Source organism: Hipposideros armiger, unplaced genomic scaffold, assembly GCF_001890085.2.
Source record: "Hipposideros armiger isolate ML-2016 unplaced genomic scaffold, ASM189008v1 scaffold_83, whole genome shotgun sequence".
NCBI classification, from domain to species: Eukaryota; Metazoa; Chordata; class Mammalia; order Chiroptera; family Hipposideridae; genus Hipposideros; species Hipposideros armiger.
In genome coordinates this window covers 808,851-829,278 of record NW_017731433.1, presented here as the reverse complement: position 1 = coordinate 829,278, position 20,428 = coordinate 808,851, and the positions used below count along the sequence as shown (strand labels likewise).

General features: G+C 39.0%; 1 protein-coding gene across 1 annotated transcript in view; it reads left to right on the top strand.

Annotated features, from left to right (window-relative positions):
* WDR49 (WD repeat domain 49) overlaps positions 1-20,428 on the top strand; it is a 134,848-nt gene that overhangs the window by 23,554 nt on the left and 90,866 nt on the right. Inside the window, exons 6-7 of the mRNA XM_019643912.1 lie at positions 14,912-15,079; positions 16,828-16,976. Of these exons, the coding sequence (XP_019499457.1) occupies positions 14,912-15,079; positions 16,828-16,976 (317 nt within the window). The remainder of the gene's footprint in view (positions 1-14,911; positions 15,080-16,827; positions 16,977-20,428) is intronic.

The following is a 20,428-nucleotide window of genomic DNA, read 5'->3' as shown; positions in this document are numbered from 1 at the left end:
ATCCTTTATTTTCTTTATGGTCTCATGAGAAGTATATAGTTTGACTGCCTTAAAAAGGGAATTTTCTTAATTATCTTCTCTTCTTTTTTTTCTCTTTTCTGATACAATGACTGAGTTCCTCTGATCTAGAGTACTTGAACAGCAGTTCTCTGTGTGATAGAATTGTGTTATAAAGCAGCATCTATAGAAAGCCAGAGTTTCATAAACCTAGTCACCAATGAGTTGGTTAATTTCACAATATGCCTAAGTTTTACAAAATTTGTGTCTGATATTTCAAGATCCAAATGTGCAATATCTGCTCTGATATCTCCTTTGGTTCAGATACTAAGAGGTATGGTTATTTTCTCATTTCTAAATTGTTACACTAAATCATGCCCACTGAAAGGAATAGAAATTTACAATCTCATTGGCTTTAATACTATAGGTCTATTCCTAATATACTTTGAAGAAGAGACAGTCAAAATGGACCCAACTGTTGCCTTTCATGGTAGTTTCACCCTTTTGGGGTTTTAGGGGGTTGAAACTAATTTTTTAATACATGACCCACAATAATAATATCCCACATGAAAAGCTATAGATTCTGCATTTTTTTTCTTCAATATAAATCATGCCATGTCTTAGGTATCTTCTCCCATCTTTTAATTTTGGCATGGCATTAATAGTGGGAAAAACAAAGGATATATTTTGGTCATCCACTATGTATGACAGGTACAAGATTATGTGTTATGTTTTCATAACATGGAGACAAGAATAACAGCATGAGAAACTGTAGGGAGCTATTGCAGCCGCTTCCAAACAAGCACGATATTTAATACATAAGCCAAAGACTAGATAGACTGCAGTAATCAAGTCACGGCTCGTGAAATCTACGTGTAGTAGTTTTCCTGACGTTTAGTGTATTATTTGAGTTCCATGACCTTAAATGAATGTGAATAAATGCAGAGAAGTAGCTAACAGAGTTCTGTTTTTGAGAAGGCTGGGGATATAACAAGCAAGATTTTAAAATTGAGATTTTTTTTTTCTGAACATGAGTAATGTTTAAATATTCTTTTTATACTTAGGGAGATAATGAAAAGTTCTCATTCTAGACCCTGCAATTTCATTTAAACCTCTCAAACAACAATCATATTGGCGAAATGAACTGCTGATGAGCATTTGTCTGTTAAGTTGAAAGAGGAGGATTTTTCTCTTGGCTAATGTGAATTCATTGTTCGTCACGTTCTGACACCTTTTGATCTATGGTTTCTTTATCTACTGACAGCAGAACGTGGGAAAGTAGTTTAGTATCAACAGTAGAGATTCATGTTTATGAACCTGAGGAATCCAACTTTGAAGTTTAGCCTCTAAATCATTGCAATTAGGAATTAGCTACAGAAAAGTTTTACATGAAAAAATATTAGGGATTTTTGCTATCTAATTTGGATTACATATTTCTTAGCGCTTTGAATCAAAACTCATTCTAAGTGGATAATCTTTAGAAGAATACCTGAGAAAATACATTTCTGTTGGTGAGTTTATTGAAATTGTGAACTTGATGTGTCAATCAATCAAGAATTATTTATTTATCTTTTATGTGCTTTAAAACTGGCTTAGGCATTGGAGACTGTAGAAGAAAGATGAATTATAGGCTTAACCCTCAAGAAACTTAATATATGAATAAGGATTAAAGACTAATATAAAAGAATTTATTAGAACACTGTACCATGTTACTCAAAATTAACTACGAAACCATGTGAACGAGATTTTGACTCCTGTAGTAATTCTTAAGAAGGAAAAGCCATGAGGAAAAGCTGGGGGTGGGGGTGGCACTTGAAGGATGGACACGTGAAAGCAAAAAGAGAGAGTGTGATGAACAAGAGCAAAGGTAGACAAGCAGGCATACTAATGATGGAGGAAGAAATGGACATTAATAGATCAGAGACTGAGTATTGAAGAAATAAAAGTGAATAGGTCTACTAAGGACATGTGTTGGGAGATCCTGGTAACCGGATCAATTCACATTTGATAGAAAATGAAACAGGGAAGCACTGAAAGTTTTTCAAGAAACTTGGGCAGACCTCATGCAGACAGTATTTAGGAAAGGTTTATTTGGTAGTTCTGTCCATCATAGGTTGGAGGACAAAGAAAGAAACTTGTCAGACTGGCTAGTTTGAAAGCTTTTGATCATAAAAGAGTGGAAATGATAAAGCAAGGAGAGAGATGAGCACCGCTTCTGAAACAGGAATCTTCAGGATTTGAGATCTGAAAGTGTGGAATGATGAGCCATTTTTAAATGCCCTACAGAGACTTCAGCCTCCAGGTGGGTAAAGTTCCACTTGCAGGTCACCGATGCCCACCTGGGTCCCGCAGTCAGCCTCTTCCCAAGTTACCTTCTCTGTTGACTCCCTCTGAAGGATTCCTTATTCTGTGATATCCCAGATCTGCTACCAAACAAGAGTATTTCTTGCCAGCGTTGTTCCTGAAACTTCCCTTACCTTTACCAAGCTCCTTATTTTTCTGCTTCATCTATCTAATTCAGATGGACTCCTCCTTGCAAGGTTCTCAGTTTTGGCTTTGCTCTTGGGTTCCCCTTGAAAATGTTACTTTCAGATGCTCCTCAATCTCTGAAACCCTCATACAAATTTCTGTACCCACATCAGAATTTTGCTGCTGTCTGTCATAACTTTTCCAATCCCAGAAGGAAATTTGGATGCCTCACGTGCAAATCACATTTATCCATAAACTGAAAATTAAAACAATCTTCTTAGAGTGGCAATATGGCTTTTATCCTCTTAGTGTCTTCTGGAACACATAGCACAATGTTTTATATGATTTTCCTTTTACACTGATTTTATGCAATTTGATTATAATGTGCCCTACTTTTCTTGATATGTGTGTGTGTATGTGGCTTAGAATTCATTGAGATTTCTGGGTATGTACATCTATAGTTTTTATTAAATTTGAAAAAAAGTTTTCTAGTGTTATTTTTCCAAGTTTTTTGTCCCTCCCCACCTTTTTTTCCCCGGGACTCCTAATATGTGTATATTAGATGCTTGACATTTTCTTACAAGTTACGGGGGCTTTAAATATCTTTTTTCAGTTACTATGCTTTAGATTAGTTAGATTCTGTTTCTGTGTCTTCTAGTTCCTGGAGCTTTCTTTCTGGGATATGGCAGAGCAGTTTCAAGAGATGACACTGCCTCTGTAGTTCAGGTGGGTCAGGGTACCTCAGTTCAGTGCCTCAATGTGTGTGTGTGTGTTGGGGTGGGGGAGAAGCTGCAAAGACCTGTGGCATGGGGTGCACCTAGTGGAAAGATGACATGAGAAGGACCACCTCAGAGCTCTCCAGCATGGGTAGGGTCAATGCCACAGCATGAACAGTACCCATGCGGGTGACACTGCTATCCCAGTGAGTTTGGAAGACAAAGCATTAAGCCGAAGGGGATTATTTTTGAGCCTTAAGGTTTAGTGGAGTTTTCCTGTTAGGTTTTGTATTTACATGGGATCTATTGCTTCTTTCCTATTTCTCTTTTTGGGAATAGGAATGCCTGTCATATGCCTATTCCATCATTGCATTTCGGAAGCACATGGCTTGTTTGGTTTTACAAGTTCACAGTTAGGAGAGGCATTTACCTCAGGATGAATTGTATCCTGAGTCTTACACATATCAGATTTCAATGGTATTTAGATGAGACTTAAATGTAGACTTTAGAGTTGGTACTGGACTAAGTTAACACTTTGGGGACTTTGGGATGTGCTTTGCATGAGAGAAGGGCATGAATTTTAAGGAAGGATGGGCAGAATATTCTGGACCAAATTTCTGTGTCCTCCCCAAATTCCTATGTTGAGATTCATAACGCAATGATATTAGGAGGTGGTGCCTTTGGGAAGTGATTAGGTTATGTAGGTATAGCTCTTGAATGGGATTAGTGCTCTTATAAAAGAGTCACCAGAAAGCTACCCCACTTCTTCCCCATGTGAGGACACAGCAAGAAGTGGGCCGTTTATGAACCAGAGACTGGGCCCTGACCAGATGCCGAATGTGCCCGTGCCTTGATCCTGGACTTCCCAGCCTCCAGAACTGTGAAAAGTAAATATTTGTTGTTGAAGCCACTCAGTGTATTTTGTTATAACAACTCAAATGGTCTAAGACATTGGGCAAATGTTACTGAAAAATATTTCAAAAGAAAAGAGGAAAAACAAAAGGAATCTTGCTAAATATTTGTGGAATACTTATTTTTATTAAATTGGGAGATATTTATGGTTAAAAGAAAATGATTAGGGTGAGAAAAATATATTTACAAGTCATGTACAGTTTAATACTGCATGAATGGATGCTGAGGAAAATTCAATAGAAGAGAATATAACTCAAAAAAGAGAAAGTAAAGAGTATAGAAAGGTGAAGTATCTATATAAGATTTTCTCTTCTTTCAAGTATTAGATTTGAGGCTCAAGTACCTGGGAAAGGTGGTCCTACGTCAGTCCTAACCAATGAATGAATGCCTTTTCTCAGATTTAGCGATAGAGATTATTAGAAGCTTAAATAAAACTTTTTTATTATTTGTTTGCAGCTCACTTATTTCAGTATGAAGAGAAGGGAGGAAGGCTGAAACGAGGAGGCAGGGAGAAGCGGAAAGGCAGGCTGGAGTCAAATGTAGGACAGTGGGCTTTGTAGGGACTATGCTCCTTGGTCTGCAAGACTTACTCTATTAGGAGCAAGTAGCCAATGGCTACTTTCATTTTCTATTCTTTTTTACCCCAACAAATCAGTTGAGATTTTTAGAATTCCTTAGGAAATATTTTTTGCTGATTTTCTTTAGTGTGAGGAGGGAATATACAATTGTGGAAATAAAGAAACACATGAGCAAATATGATAATATTTCATTGAAGCTAAGGATAAAATATCTTTCAAACTTAACTGTCAAAGGAAAAACTCAGTTTCAGACATAAGAGTATTGGCTTACTGCTGTAAGAGGAGGTTCAACTTCTTATTTAAAATTATGAGGGAGGAAATGTTTTCATCTTGTCTGAGAGGTTCTGTGTTATATTTTAATGAAAAAATAATTACATTCTGAAATGCTTGTAAAGTAAGCGTAGATGTTTTGGGCAATAGTGGTGAGACATAAATGTCTCAAATCTCAGGGAATTTTCCCTTTTTTGGTCCCAAATAACTGCTTTCTCATATAGACAATATCACTGGAAACCTTGGAAACCATAGACTGGAAGTGTAGCTATTGAAAGAGTGAACTCGGGCCCGGCTGAGTGGCTCTGTTGGTTAAGAGCTCGCTCAAGAGTGTGAGCTCTGAGTAACAGCGGTTCGATTCCTGGCCCGAGCTGAGCTGCCAACAGGAGGCAGGATGGCTCAGCTAAAAAAAAAAATTAAAAAAAAAAAAAAGAGTGAACTCCAAATTGACAACAATTAAAAATTGTTGATTTTTTTATTACTTTGAAATGTGCTTTTACCCCCTTTGTTTGGCCATGGTTAAGAGAAGGTAAAAACAACATGGAAGAAGTCACCTTAAGACTGGTAGGAGGGGCAGAGATGCGGAATGGGCTGGTCCCACACCTGCATGTGATCATTAAAAATCAGGAGGGGTATCTCAGTTGCAGAGGTCCCCCTTGGAGGAGAGATGGGTCTCAGCCCCACACCAGGCTCCCCAGCCCAAGGTTCCAGTCCCGGGGAGAGAAGTCCCCAAAACTTCCACCTATGAAAACTGGTGAAGATTGTGGCTTAGTGAGATGATGGCAGCTACACTCCCAGGCGCTCCTCCTAAAGGGCCCACTCATGTACTTACTCATTGGTGGACTCTCTCACTCTGAGCTCCAGCTCTGGGACAGCAGTTCCAAAGGTTCTAGGACTTTCGGGGAGGAACTGAATTGTCTGGTTGCAGAGCAAGGGCTGGAGGGACATCTTTCTCCCCAACAGAGGAACTGGTGGAAGCCATTGTTTCTATGTTGAGCCCTCCCTCCTCCTGTCATATCTGAGTCTCTGTGAACCTGTCTAACATCGTCTGTACACCCACCCTGGTGATTCTCTGACACCTCACCACACCCAAATTTTGAGCCCAACCAAGTCACTTCCAGTGGTTCTGTACAAATGACCTGTCTTGGCTCATGCTGAGGACTTTCCTAAAATCTCTCCAAGCAGCATATGGCTTCAGCATGTCCTGTACACCTGGCTGAGCAGCTCTGAACCTGGCACTAGCGACAGCCGGCCTCAGGTTGGGGCTGGCTTTGTCTCTCAAGGCAACTCCAAGCCCAGTGGGGTGGTGGCCATCTGCAGATGGCTTTGTGGCTCAAGCCAGCTAGCCCTGGGCAGGGCACAGGCTGCAGCTGACCTTGGCCTGCAGTGGGCCCCCTCACAGGATGCCCTGGGGCTAGCATGCATGGTGGCCAGCTTCAGACTGATCTGGAACATCACGCATCCCTCTCCAAGGACAACACATCCAAAGGGCAGACTCGGCAGGCACCATAGCCCTGCTAAAGCAAATTGGGCTCTGTAAGGTCAGGCCCTGCACAACAACTCCTCCACTGCAGTCACAGAAAGTCCTTGCAACCAATAAGCCTGAGGGGCAATCCCCCACATTGAGTGCAAACATCAACCAAGGCTCAACTACAACAGGAGGGCACACACAATTCATACAAGGGAAACACCTGAGATACCCAGCTCTGGTGACCAGGGGAACTGTGCCACTGAGCCCCACAGAACACCTACATAAGGCCACTCTCCTAAGCCTGGGGACATAGCAGCTCTACCTAATACATAGAAACAAATACATGGACGCAGCCAAAATAAGGAGACAATCATGTCCCAAATCAAAACAAAACAAAACAAAAAAGCTTCAGAAAAAGAACAAAACAAAATGAAGACAAGCAATCTATCAAATGCAGAATTCCAAACACTGGCTATAAGGATGTTCTGTGATCTCAGAGAATTTCAACAACGAGACAGGAAACATAAAAATAGAAGACAAAAAAGAACGAGTCAGAAATAAAGAATACAGTAATGGGAATGAATACTTTAGAGGGAATCAGTAGATTAAGTAGATTAGATGAGGTAGAGGAGTGAATTAGCACTTGAGAAGCTAAGGTAGCAGAAAACACTCAGAACAGAAAAAAAAAATCCTAAAAAATGAGGATTTTTTAAGGAGCCTCTGGGGCGACATCAAGTGTACCAACATTCGCATCATAGGGTAAGGTATTGAAAACCTATTTGAAGAAATAATGATGGAAACCTTTCCTAAGCTGATGAAGGAAAGAGATGTACAAGCCCAGGAACAAGGCTAACCCAAACAGACCCACACCAAGACACATAATCAAAATGCCAAAAGTTAAAGACAAAGAGATAATCTTAAAAGGAACAAAGAGAAAAGCAGTTAGTTACCTACAATGGAGCTCTCATAAGACTGTCAGATGATTTCTCAGCAGAAATTTGCAGGCCAGAAGAGATTGGCAGGAAATATTCAAAGTGATGAAAAGCAAGGCCCTACAATCACAATCTACTCAGCAAAGCTGTCATTTAGAATTGAAGGACTGATAAAGAGCATCCCAGACAGGAAAAAGCTAAAGGAGTTCATCATCACTAAAACCAGTATTACAAGGAATCTTAGAGGGACTTCTTTAAAATGAAAAAAAAAAAGATAAAAATATGAATAATAAAATGGAATAACTGCATATCTATCAACAATTACTTTAAATGTAGATGGATTAAATGCTCCCATCAAAAGAGAAGCTGGCTGAATAGATAAGAAAACAAGATATGCTGCCTACAAGAGATTCACCGCAGATCAAAAGACACACAGAGACTGTAAGAACAGGGATGGGAAAAGATATTTCATGAAAATGAATTAAAAAAATAAAAAGGTGGGGTAGCAATACTTATACCAGACAAAACACACTTTAAACAAAGGTTATAACAAGAGTCAAAGAAGGACCCAGTAATTCCACTCCTGGGTTTTTATCCAAAGAAACCCCAAATGGTATTTCAAGGAGACATGTGCATCCATATGCTCATTGCAGCATTGTTTACAAATGGTGAAGATGTGAAGGCAGCCTTGGTGTCCATTGATGGATGGATGGATAAAGAGGAGGTGGTACATATATACAATGAAATATTGCTCGACCATGGAAGGAAATGGGTTCTTGCCATCTGTGGTGGCATGGATGGACCTGAGGGTATTGTGCTGTGTGGAGTATGTCAGACAGAGAAAGACAGATACAATGTGGTTTTGTTTATATGTGGAATCTAAAGAATGAAATTAAAAAATAAAACAGAAACAAACTCATAGATACAAAGAACATTTTGATGGTTACCAGATAGGTGGAGGTTCCGGGGTAGGTGAAAAGGGGGAAGGGATTAAGAAGTACAAATTGGTTGTTACACAGTAGTCATGGGGATATAGGGTATAGCATAACAAATATAGTCAATAATATTGTAATAACTATGTATGGTGTCATCTGGATACTAGATTTATTGGGGTGATAGATGGGAGGAGTGTTGGGGGACAGGGTGAAAAAGGTGAAAGTTTTAAGAAGTACAAATTGGTATTTACAAAATAGTCATGGGGATATAAAGTAAAGCATAGGGAATACAGTCAATAATATGGTAATAATTATGTATAGTGCCTGGTGGGTACTAGACCTAGGGGGATCACTTCTTAAATTATATAAATGTTAACCACTATGCTATATACCTGAAATTAATATAAAATAATATTGAATGTCAACTGAAATTGAAAAAATTTAAAAAGGGGGAAAAAGGTGAAGGGGAATAAGATGTCCAAATTTCCAGGTATAAACCAAATAAGTCATGGAATGTAATGTACAGCATGGGGAATACAAGCAATAATATTGTGATAGTGTGGTAACGGTGTCAGATGGTTGGTGGACTTATGGTGATCACTTCTTAGGTATATAAATGTTGGATAACTGGTGTACACTTGAAATTAATATAATATTGCATGTTAGATATGTTTTAATAAAAATCTTAATTAAAAAAAAGAGAAGGTACAAAACAGTTTGAACTAATAATGTCACTAATTGCTGCACTAATTAATGGAGCTGTGCCAGAGAATTTAGAATACAGGCACCAGGTTGTTTCCTTAGGGAGCCTTCATAATTGATAGGGACTAGGTTTGGAAGAGAAGCCAGATTTAATGTCTTGCTTGCGTGTTTCTCTACCTCACTGCATCTAAATCAGTTCTCCAGACAAAAAGATGGTGCACCACTGAGTTAGCTAGAACAGGCTGCCTTTTCTGCCAGTTCCCTCACTGTGTTTAAAGTACTTGAAACCAGCTGTGAACTGGTCGCCTAGGTGTGAAGAAAGGGGCCTCCCCCTGCAGCTCTTCTGTAGCATGATGGAAAGGTAAGATCCGTTGGTATTGTGAACATGGGTCTAATCAGCATTTTGAAAAGTCATGAAATTAATTGCATCGTTATTTTTAAATTTGCTTAGCAATGCTCTATTAGATGCATTTTGATTTTTAAAACACGGACTAGAGAGAGTCATTTCTGCCTTTCCTCGTTCAAATGGTAGTTGCTCAGAATATAAAGAGCCCTGTGGTGGTCTGAGAGAATGTGATTCCAACTTCAAAATAAGAAATGCAACTGAAAATAAACTCTCACACACAAGAGACCATCAAAGAAAGTTCAAGGCAGGGTGTTTTACTAAGTCACATAACTCATAAAGTAAAGGCCTAGAAAATGATAATAAGAATTCCTAGTTAGAAATGGTCCAATTTTCTACCTCGCCACAGCTCTATTTGTTGGCAAATGATAAAGAGTGGTCTTATGCTAGCTCACTCTAAGTGCACCTAATAGCATTACTTAGTTTCTAGATATCACTTTTCATTTTCAAATCACTTTTCCCACATTACCTAATTGCTATTACACAGGGTCATTTTGACACACACAAAGGCAAGGATTGATGGAAGCTTCCCTTAATGCCCTTTTTTAAATGACTAAGGGACAAGAGAATAGAGAAATGGAAAGTTCGCATCTTAATGGGCAGACATGATGAAGTTGTCTTTTTCTCCCTCAAAATATTGTCTAATAGAAATTTTTAAAAAATATATTTTTCTCTACCAATCCCCAAACTCACCAAGAATATTAAAAACAAATCATTTAATTTATCAGCTCATCCCATTCACTAGCTTGATATTTTAAAAACATTATAATCTATAATTTTCTTTCCTATCTTTAAGAAGCGAGGAAAACAGTTTTCTCTCTCAGATAATTTGATGTTAAGGAAATGGCTGTACTCTCACCTTTTACTCAGGCATTCTCAGGAGCTCTGGCATTCTACAGTTTAATCAAAAACAAGTTATATCTTGCTTGAGAAATAAAGTGAGAATTGTTGAGACTCCAATACGTAACACTACAGGCCCATAAATGTCACTTGGTAACCCACAGATTCAAATCTTAAAGCTATACTTTGAATACCAGAGCAGAATGTACTTCTTTATATGTCTTTCTTTATAGCTTCAAAACTGAAGATAATACTTGGTTATAATGTGGGAACACATGATAAAGTAATTTTCTGGGTAGAAATACCTCATTTTTATTGTACTGTAATGATATTATGGAATTTCCATGGATTTGAAGATATAGTGTTTGTTGTATACTTTAGATCTTATAATAGCGTGCCAACGTGTAATAACCCTGAGCTTTTTTGGTAAACAAAAGGAATATTTTCAGTGAGGTTGCTTCCTACTGAAAACAATTGTTATTAGATTTTATACTATTGGTACTTCTAATAAAGTAGCAACAGTGGTGTTGCAGGTGATCAGAGACCTTTATGCCCCTGAAATTAATTGCTCCCCAGTGAGGCTCAAAGGACTCACCTTTATAGGAATTAATAACTTCCTAGGTGCCTTCTTTCTTCCTTTTCTCCCTCCCTTCCTTCCTTTCTTCCTCCTTTCCCTTTTCTTTCATTTTTTTGTTTCTCTCTTACTGTCTACCTACTGTTTCTTTTCCTTTTTTTAGAAGAAAAGACAGCAGGTGTGAGAAAAGGATAGAGAGAGAACAAAGAGGACATAAAAATTCTGTTCCTAGGGGGTTAGAGGCATAGAAAAGTGAAGAGGCCAGTTCAACTCATTTACTTTAAAGAAGTAGAAGCTAAGAAAAGGAGCCCAAAATAAGCATTGACAAACACAACGCGTGCACATCATTAGTAATGGAAAGTTTAAGAATTACTTGAGAAAGCAAGTGAAGTGTTTTATAATTCAAACTGAACTTGGAGCTGGAGATTCATCACCTGAGTTCTTCAGCTCTACAATGGTTGGTTTTTGTGAGTGGAGACAGGGGGATTCCTAAAATCCTGGCATTTTATATATATTAAAAAATTGTGTACATACACATCTTTCTGGTGGAGAGGGTCCATAGCTTTCATCACATTCCCAAAGGGACATTTGGACTCTCAGATTTTAAGAACTATGGACTAACTCTCTGGAGTATAAAATGATGGCTACTCTGTAGAATGTATTCTAGTGTCTTGCTACTTAGAGTGTGGCCCTTAGGCATCAGGAGCAGCAAGTGGGGTTTTGGTAGGAATGCAGAATCTTAGGTTTACTGAAGGATAATCTGCATTTGAACATGAATCTGATCTCCAGGGGACTTGTATGCATATTAAAAATTGAGAAGCACTGCTCCTGTGGTCAAGAGATCAGGCTCTGTGTTCTAAATTTGTCCTCTAGCTCTGGTGGTGTCCTGAGCTTGGATTTATTTATTTATTTATTTATTTTAAAGATTTTTATTGGGAAATTGGGGGATGGGAACAGCGCTGGGGAATTCGGGGAAGGGGAACAGACATGTTTCTGTCCTTTTGTTCTTCGGTCTAGTTGTGGAGGACGTTGCTTCACTGGCCCAAGTTGGTACCGTCATTGCGCTCTTCCCGGGCGAGGCAGATCAGTCATCGGCTTCTGGATGGCCGCTCAGGCTGGCTGCTGGCCGCTCGCTGCTGGCCGCTCACGCTGGCTGCTGGCTACACACGATAGCCCATGGCAACCCACTGCCACAGGGGCTGCAGCCTACGCCATCGCCAGTGACTCACAGCAGCCCAGCTCCAGGTTGAGCTGTTGTTCAGCATCTTAGCTGTGGAGGGCAGTGTCACTGGCACTCATATGTGGGATCCGAACCAGGCCCTCTGGCGTCCTAAGCCAGCTCTTAACCAACACGCCACTCATCCGGCCCTGAGCTTGGATTTTTAATATTGCATGTTACGTAATATTAAACTATCTCAAAATTGGAGTCAGAATGCTTGGGCTCTGGTCCAGAGTCTGACAACAATCAGTTGCTGACTTTGGCCAAACCATTGAACTTGCATGGGTCTCTATTTCTTCATCTGTAAAATAAAGGAGTAGATTAGTCTTCACTCAGTGCTAAATTCTAGAGTTTACCTTGTTAACTTACCTACACATGTATTTTATCACTGCTTCTCATCTATTGAAATATCTTCTTGTCAACATTCACCAAATGTTTTCTAAACTCTGAAGCTCAGTCTTTCGTCCTTCTTTGAAGTTCTATTATACTTTCTGTACCACTCAATTCATCGCTTTATCATGTGTTAAAATTGTCCCTAGTTGTTTCATTTACTTATCATTTATTCCAAGCTTGGGAGCATCCAGGATGTGTCTATTTCTTCTCTTATTAATATTATAGCACAGGGCACATAGTAAATGCCCAATAAATCTTTGAACATCAGATGCCATATTTTGAGAGGATATCTATAGATGACACATTGGATACTCAAACTCATTATTTTAAATTTGTCATATTAAGCCATATTATTTCATAGTGAGATAGATATGAAATATGTTAAATTAAGCTATTTACATAATGTCACATAAGCTCTTTAAAAAAATTATTGGGGAATTGGGGAGGGGAACAGTGTTGGGGAACTGGGGAAGTGGAACATTGTGTTTTCTCCAGGACAAATTGCTGTCCTTCAGTCTTAGTTATGGAGGATGCAGCTCAGCTCCAAGTTCAGTCGCCACTTTCAATCTAGTTGCAGGGGGGCGTAGTCCACCATCCCATGTGGGAGTCGAACTGGCAACCTTGTTGCACACTGAGCCCTGTGGCTACCCGTCGGCAGCTCACAGCTGTTCAGCTCAAGGTGCTATGTTCAATCTTAGTTGCCGGGGGGCAACCTTGCTGCCAAGTACACATGCTCTCACCAGCTCAGTGGCAGCTCAGCTCGGATGCAGCTCACTGGCCCATGTGGGAGTCGAACCGGTGACCCTATTGCTCAGAGCTCGTGCTCTTAACCAACTGAGCCACTCGGCCAGCCTCATATCAGCTCTTAAATTAATAAATCCTAGTTGTTATCAACCCAATAGAATAGGCTAGAAGAAAAGAAATGTATCAGCTATCCTGCCCCTCAAAATTTCCTTGCCTTTAGTAATTATTTGAAAATGTAAATATTCATATGTGTGTATGCACACATATACATATGTGTAGGTGTGTGTATAAAGCAAATTACATTCTTTCACCAAAATAGTAAAACTATTTGCAAGTTAGCTACTAAGAAGTTAGGTTGCCATTTCCAGCACAACAACAATACAAATACTGTGGTACTCAGTTGGAGAAAGAAATTTAAAAAAAATCTTAAAATGACAGAGGATATAGGACACAAGATTCCTGTGTTAGAGAAAAGAGGACTTCATTACTAAGACTGCAGGAAGCATCGTGAGCATCAGCATAATAGTGTCCGTTTCCTTGGCCCCCAAGCCCCACAGAGGCAAAGTGGATAGTGTCAGATGAATACCTGCACGTGCAGTGGGTTGCATTACAGGAAAGAAACCCCAAGTTTAGAGAATCTGAGTCTTTTATAGTGGACAGTGTGCATGCCTGCCTTTTGCTCCAGAGGAAGACATTATCTTTATTATTCTGGATAGTTAGTTTGTCTACCATTTGCTACAAAGAGAGACAGCATGTCTACATTACAAGGTTGCTTTCTATGCAAACATCCTTCAAAAGTTAGTCTGGAACAAAGTTTTATAAGAAGTACAGGAATTCTAGTGATCCCTTGATAATTGTCTTCCAAGAATGTCATTCTCGATTCTATATAATATGTTGATCAGAAATATTTCCAAGAGCCATTTTATTAAAGCGACTTTCCTTAAGCTATGCAAATTTGCAAAATCTCTCTTTGTGTAAGGGGGGAATTTGGTCTTGAGATCAAATCAGAAATCCTTCAAGTTTGAGTGCAAATCATTGAGCAAAATGCAAAAGGGAACTTCCGTGTCGTCATGGCGGTCAGCAGTGGTAGGAAGCTGGGAAAGGGCAGCTGTGGCTCTTTGCCTTTGGAGCATGTCAGCCTGACAGGCATTGTAAGGTGTGACAAAAGGCAGCAGGGTCACTTCCCCTGCTTGGGACATGGGATTCTGCTCCACAACATCTGGTAGTGGGTCACCGGGAATGCAGGGACAGCCGTTTCGCCCGAGTCTCTAGCTGTGCTTGTGAATCCTGGCAGGACATCAGTCCTGGCCGTCCCACTCTCACACATTCTAGACCGGTCACAATGTAAATAAACCACGGTCACGAGTTGGAACTCTGAGAGCAGCAGATGGCTGCGAAGTTCCTGTCTGACTCCTTCAGACCCAGGAGGAAGAACCCAGGAATTTGTCCAATTACTCATTTTAGATCTTCAGAATCCCATATAATTATTGTGATTAATATTGTTTTCTTCCATGTGTTCCAATTAAAAAAAAATAAGGTATCCTTAGTTTGGGTAACATGTTTGAATGCGGACTTTCCTGTCACTTTTCACTGTAAGTTCTTTAATGGGAGACGGGATTAGCAAGGTGTTTTCTTAAGTGTTGGGCTGTGTTATCATAATCTGACTTTAATTTTTAACTTTACATTTTAAGACAGTTCTATTTTGCTCATGTTTTGTGAGAAATCAATTAAAGATTGTTTTCTTTTTTTTTGTTAGTTACTTACGATGCATCTTTAGGTGCCATTATTTCTAGCACAACCAACAATACAAATACTGTGGTACTGGCTTGGAGAGAGAAATCAAAAAAGCATCTTAAAATGACGTCTTTTGACATTGCCCAGGGCATTCATGCTTTTGATTACCACTCTCGGCTCAATTTAATTGGTATGTAAAATAAATCATGATAACTATGAAGGCCTCATAAATAGTCTGGGATGCATATTTGTATGCATGGTACCTATCCACCTTGTTGCTTTATTGCTAGGGACCAACTTGAGCAGCTCACATTTTATTGCCTGAGAATGTCTGATAATGATGCATTATGGCGAACTGTGTATATGAATTACACTGGGGTGAAAATATGAGAAAGCGCCCAATGCTTTAATTAGTGTTTTTATTAGAACTAGTGGGATAGTAAAATGATGTAGAGAAAGAATGTTTGTGCAGTGTCTGCCATTCCTGCATGTTCCTCACACCACCCAATGTCTGACCCAAACAAATACGTCATTTTCCTTGCTGCTACTACTACTATTACTACACACACAGGAGAACTGCAAAATGTAGAATATGTTCACCTTTCAGAGTACACCGTCTAATGCTGTTTGAAAATTTTTGGATTATCCTAGCTTTAGTTTATTAAAGGAGAGTGCTTTTGATGGGAACGTGTATATTTTACACAATAAATAAAAAGCTAGTTTCCACCTCAAAAAAAAGGAGATATTTCAGCTGAGGAAATAAGCTGTAAAAGTTTTCAGGCATTAACTATTTAAATAAAATATATAGACAGTTTGAAAGCTGATAATTTGATATATATGATATTAGTGAAACACTGTACAAAAGTAAGATATTACTGAAAGCTTAACAGGGTAGTTATAGAGAATTAACATCTATGGTCTGCAGAATGGGTCATATTAACTCTCATCCAATAGTTGTTATTCACATAAAGAGTATTGATAGACTCTTAGCTAGGGGGCTGAGTCTCTAATTCCCAACAATAATACCTGACGATCATGGTAAAAGACAACTTGAATATGAACTCAGGCATATGCCAACATTCAACTTTCAAGGAGTATTGTAGATTTATGCCACCATTAAACTTTCAAGGAATATTGTAGATTTATTAAAGAAGGCTGGAGGCATTGCTGAATTGAGTTTGGAAGGACTCAAATATCAACCATTTAATTGACTGATTAATTATTTCAACCCTTTTCTACTAATGATTACTTTGAACTTGGCTCAGTGCTGGAAAAATAAGGGTGAAATGAGCTCAGCTCCTCAGCCAGCCTTAGAGGAAACAACAAAGAATCCTCTTCTGGTCTTTCCACAGACCTGAAGAAGCACTGTGCTCCCTGCACGTGACCTGCTCCCTGAATACAGCCAACTTATGCTTAAAAATACCTTAGTCACTTAAGAAAGCAGTTCAAAATATATGTGTGTTACTTGTAAATACTCAAGTATTTTCATGGCGGTGAAAATAATTTTTTTCCTTATAGGTTTTGATTAGTTTGGAAACTTTAAATATTGTTTTAGTTCTTTCTTACTCCTGGGATAACCTTAACATGTCTACATTCTGAGGCTCTGCTGGCTAGAGAGTGGGAATCTGGGGACTGGGAAGCAGGACTTTGTCCCCTCCTGCTTGGGCTGCTGGTGGCTTCCTGGATAAGACTGTATTGTGCTTTCACCTCATGAATAGCCCTTCTCCCCTGCTCCCTCCATGTCAGCTATTTCAGATGATAGAGCTCATGTCCTGTTAGCCTGGACTGTTGGGCAATGACAAGACTTTCCATCCTTTAAGGCAGGGTGTATTAGTGCTAGAAGGCATTTATCTCAATACGTGATAAAATTCATTTCAAAAATGAAATGCTGTGGGTTATTCATGTTATTTAAAACAATTTTTTTTTAATTCTGATTAGCAACTGCCGGCATTGACAATAAAGTTTGCCTTTGGAACCCCTATGTTGTGTCTAAGCCAGTTGGTGTTCTTTGGGGTCACTCAGCCAGTGTCATAGCTGTCCAATTCTTTGTTGCAAGAAAACAACTTTTCAGCTTCTCCAAAGATAAAGTAAGTAACATCATGCATTTATTTAGTTCTGCCTCTCCAGTTCTACCTAAATCTATTTTTGATCTTGAATTACTCTGAGAGATGGTCTAAATTTTAAAAATATGTTGGCTGACTATTATGTCTTTGGAAATCTATATTTGAAAAAGGTATTAATGGTCACTTAACAATAATCCAGGGCAGCTGGACAAAGTATTTCATTAAAATTTTTTTCCAAGCCATATACTCATACATTTAATCCTATTATTGAGCTGTTTTGGTTTTTTTTTAAAGATTTTATTGGGGATTTGGGGGAGGGGAACAGAGAAGTTGCTGTTGTTTTGTTCTTCAGTCTAGTTGTGGGGGATGTCGCTTCACTGGCCCAAGTTGGCACCATCATTGCGCTCTTCCCGGGCGAGGCAGATCAGTCGCCGGCTTCTGGGTGGCCACTCACTGCGGCTGCTGGCTGCTCACGCTGGCTGCTGGCTATGCACGGTAACTTATGGCAGCCCAGTGCAGCAGGGGCTGCAGCCTATGCCTTCGCCGGCAACCCACGGCAGCCCAGCCCCAGATTGAGTTGCCGTTCACCATCTTACCTGCAGAGGGCAGTGTCACTGGCCCTCATATATGGGATCCGAACCGGGGCCTTCTGGCATCCCAAGCCAGTTCTTAACCAACGCGCCACTTGGCCGGTCCATATTGAGCTCTTAATATGTCACATCTTGAGAGTTTCAAAAGTTCTGACTAATTCAATAGAAAAAAAACCGAAATGAGGATGAGGAAATGTTCCTTTTGTAAGATACAGAATAGACACAGCCAATTAGCTGTTGTTGCTTTGATATTGACAAGGCTCAGTAAGTAAGAAATCAAAGTTAATCTGAATAGTATCAAATACATTCAGAACATTTCAATTAAGTATATCAGTCTATTTCTATTTGGTGATATTGATGGGATATTTTAAATATGGTGGAAAAACATGGCACTGGAAGCAGATAGCCCAGGTTGAATTCTGACCATGTTATTTACTACTTATATTCATTTAGGAAAATTTCTTCATCTTTAAGAATCTTGTCATTTGTTCCCCTGTAAAACTCCCATTTTATATAATGCCTATCTCCTACATCCGGTTAACATGTGATAGATTTCAAGACACTTGGTTGTGAAGAGAAGAAGGGTGGGCAGTAGTCTTATTGGGGGCAGCTTCTAAGACTCTTTCAGTAAATCTTACTTTTTGTTTTATTATAAAGTGATACATGTATATGTAAAAATTAAATAGAAATTCATCTTCAGCTCCTTAGGCTCACCCCACCCATATAACTCCTGCCAAACTTCCGTATTTTACTGTACCCTATCACATCAATCTCCTTTTCACTTAAACTTTACCAGACAGCTTCTAATTCCTGTTGCTTCTACCATCAAAATATGTTTATGAACCTCGCCTCTCCCTCTCAACTGCCACTGCTCTAATTCAAAATCTCATCTTATTTTGCCCGAAATAACTACAAAGATTTCCACATACATCCCCCTACCTTCAGACTGATCTGACTTCAGTCTGCCCTCCATTCTGCTAATTAAGTGGTTTGTATGAAAAATTCTTCAATTTCTCATCTTTGCCCTCAACTTAAATATCAGTTCTAAAATTCTTAACCTTTTATACAAAGCCCTCCCTTGGGCTGCCAGTCCCACTTCACTTCCTGCTTTTCTTTTCCATCCTTTTAATGCTCCTGTCATATGAAACTACTGGCTGTTTTCACCATATTGTCTCACGGCTTTGCAACATGTTCTTGCTTCCGCCTTCAATCCCCTCTCCTCCATGATCAACTGGAAAATGCCTGTTTATCCTGGAAGTTCAGACATTTTGGAGACCTAGGTGTTTCTTTCTCTGCATTCCCGTTGCACCTGTGTCTCCTTCTTTAGAGCCTGTGCCATGTTGTGCTAAATTTGTTAGTTTGCTTCCTTTAGTAGAGTCTGCATATTTTTACCTTGTACACTATCTCAATGCTTGGCCCCTTGTAGTATTTGTTCAATAATTATCTGTTGGCAGCTTTAAGTGAAGACACATTACCATGAATCTCAAGGACCAAAGAAACTCAAGAGCAAAACTTTTTTTTGATGTGCTAGTCAGAGTTACTTGCTTTATTTTTTGATATCTTTTAGCACTTCGTTCTAACTTCTGTTATTGAATTTAACATAATCTGTATACTCGAGTCTGTGTACGTATGTTGTATCTTCACTAGATTTTAAGTGCTTAAAAGCAAAGATTATTTGTCAAATTTCATTTTTGTGTTTCCCAAGACCTAGCATATATGAATGTACATTAAACACATGTTGAATATAATATATAAAATAGTGTAACTGTTAAGTAACCGATAGGACTTGTGAAGTTAGGAACTATGTCTTTTCTGCTCTATGCCATACACATAGTAAGTCTTCAGTAAATCTTGAGGAACTAATAAATTTGTTTAGCAGTTAAATTAACAAATCTCTATCAAACATAAAAATGAAATAGATACTAGGTGTTTTATCATTACAGAGATCTCTGAAAGGTTTTATAAACTTAAAAGCAAGTGAAACAATATCCTTAGAGTCTGAATTGATTGTGTACAGCTATTATCAGTGTTAAGACTACCTGGCTTCTTCCAAAGCACTTTTATTATTCTATTTTTACTTTGACTTCTAAACTATTACCTTATAATAAAGCTTGTCATGTTGTTCTTTCACATCAGTCTAAATCCATTTCACTTGAATAAATGCATAATAATGTCAGTATTCATGTCTTCACAACAAACAGCAGGGCTTTCTGCTACCAGGTTAAGCCTCTGCTTTACTGACATAAAATTATTTTGGTTTATTTAGAGGACTGGGTTTTGGTTTATTTAGAGGACTGGGAGTGTGAGGGAGCAGGAAAAATGAAAGGAAACATCCTTTTTTAAAAAGAGCCTTTGATTGAATCGTGTTTTGGTCAATGAGTTGCTAAATTAGAGGATTTTCAGACCTAAGCAATTTAGATCTAAATAATTTCCTCCAAAAGTGATCTGAAACCTGCTCTCTTTTGGAAGACTGTGCTGTGGCCACTTTCCAGTGATGGCTAAGCAAAAAGTTTGTCCCTATAGATGTTGGTATCATACTAAATTGTCAGATTGCATTTTGCTTTGGAATCCTAAACTATCTCATAAGATGGCAGTCACTGATATCAGGCAAGGCCCCGCTGGCAGCCAGCAACTTGGTCATTTGATGGAGGAATCACCTTGGGGAATAAAAGGATTTTCAAAACCTAGGGGAACTCTTTCTCCTGGGGGTTGATATTCTCACCAGGGAACCTGATTAGGCTTTTCTATTGCCCTTAGCCCTGCTCTCCTGGCTACTAATCCTGTCATGGCCATCAGAATCAGATCACTTTGTAACTTATTCCTTCGTTTGAGTTTCTGATTTTGCCCAGAGCCTGCTCTGCCTTGTAGACCCCGGGTTGGTAAGGA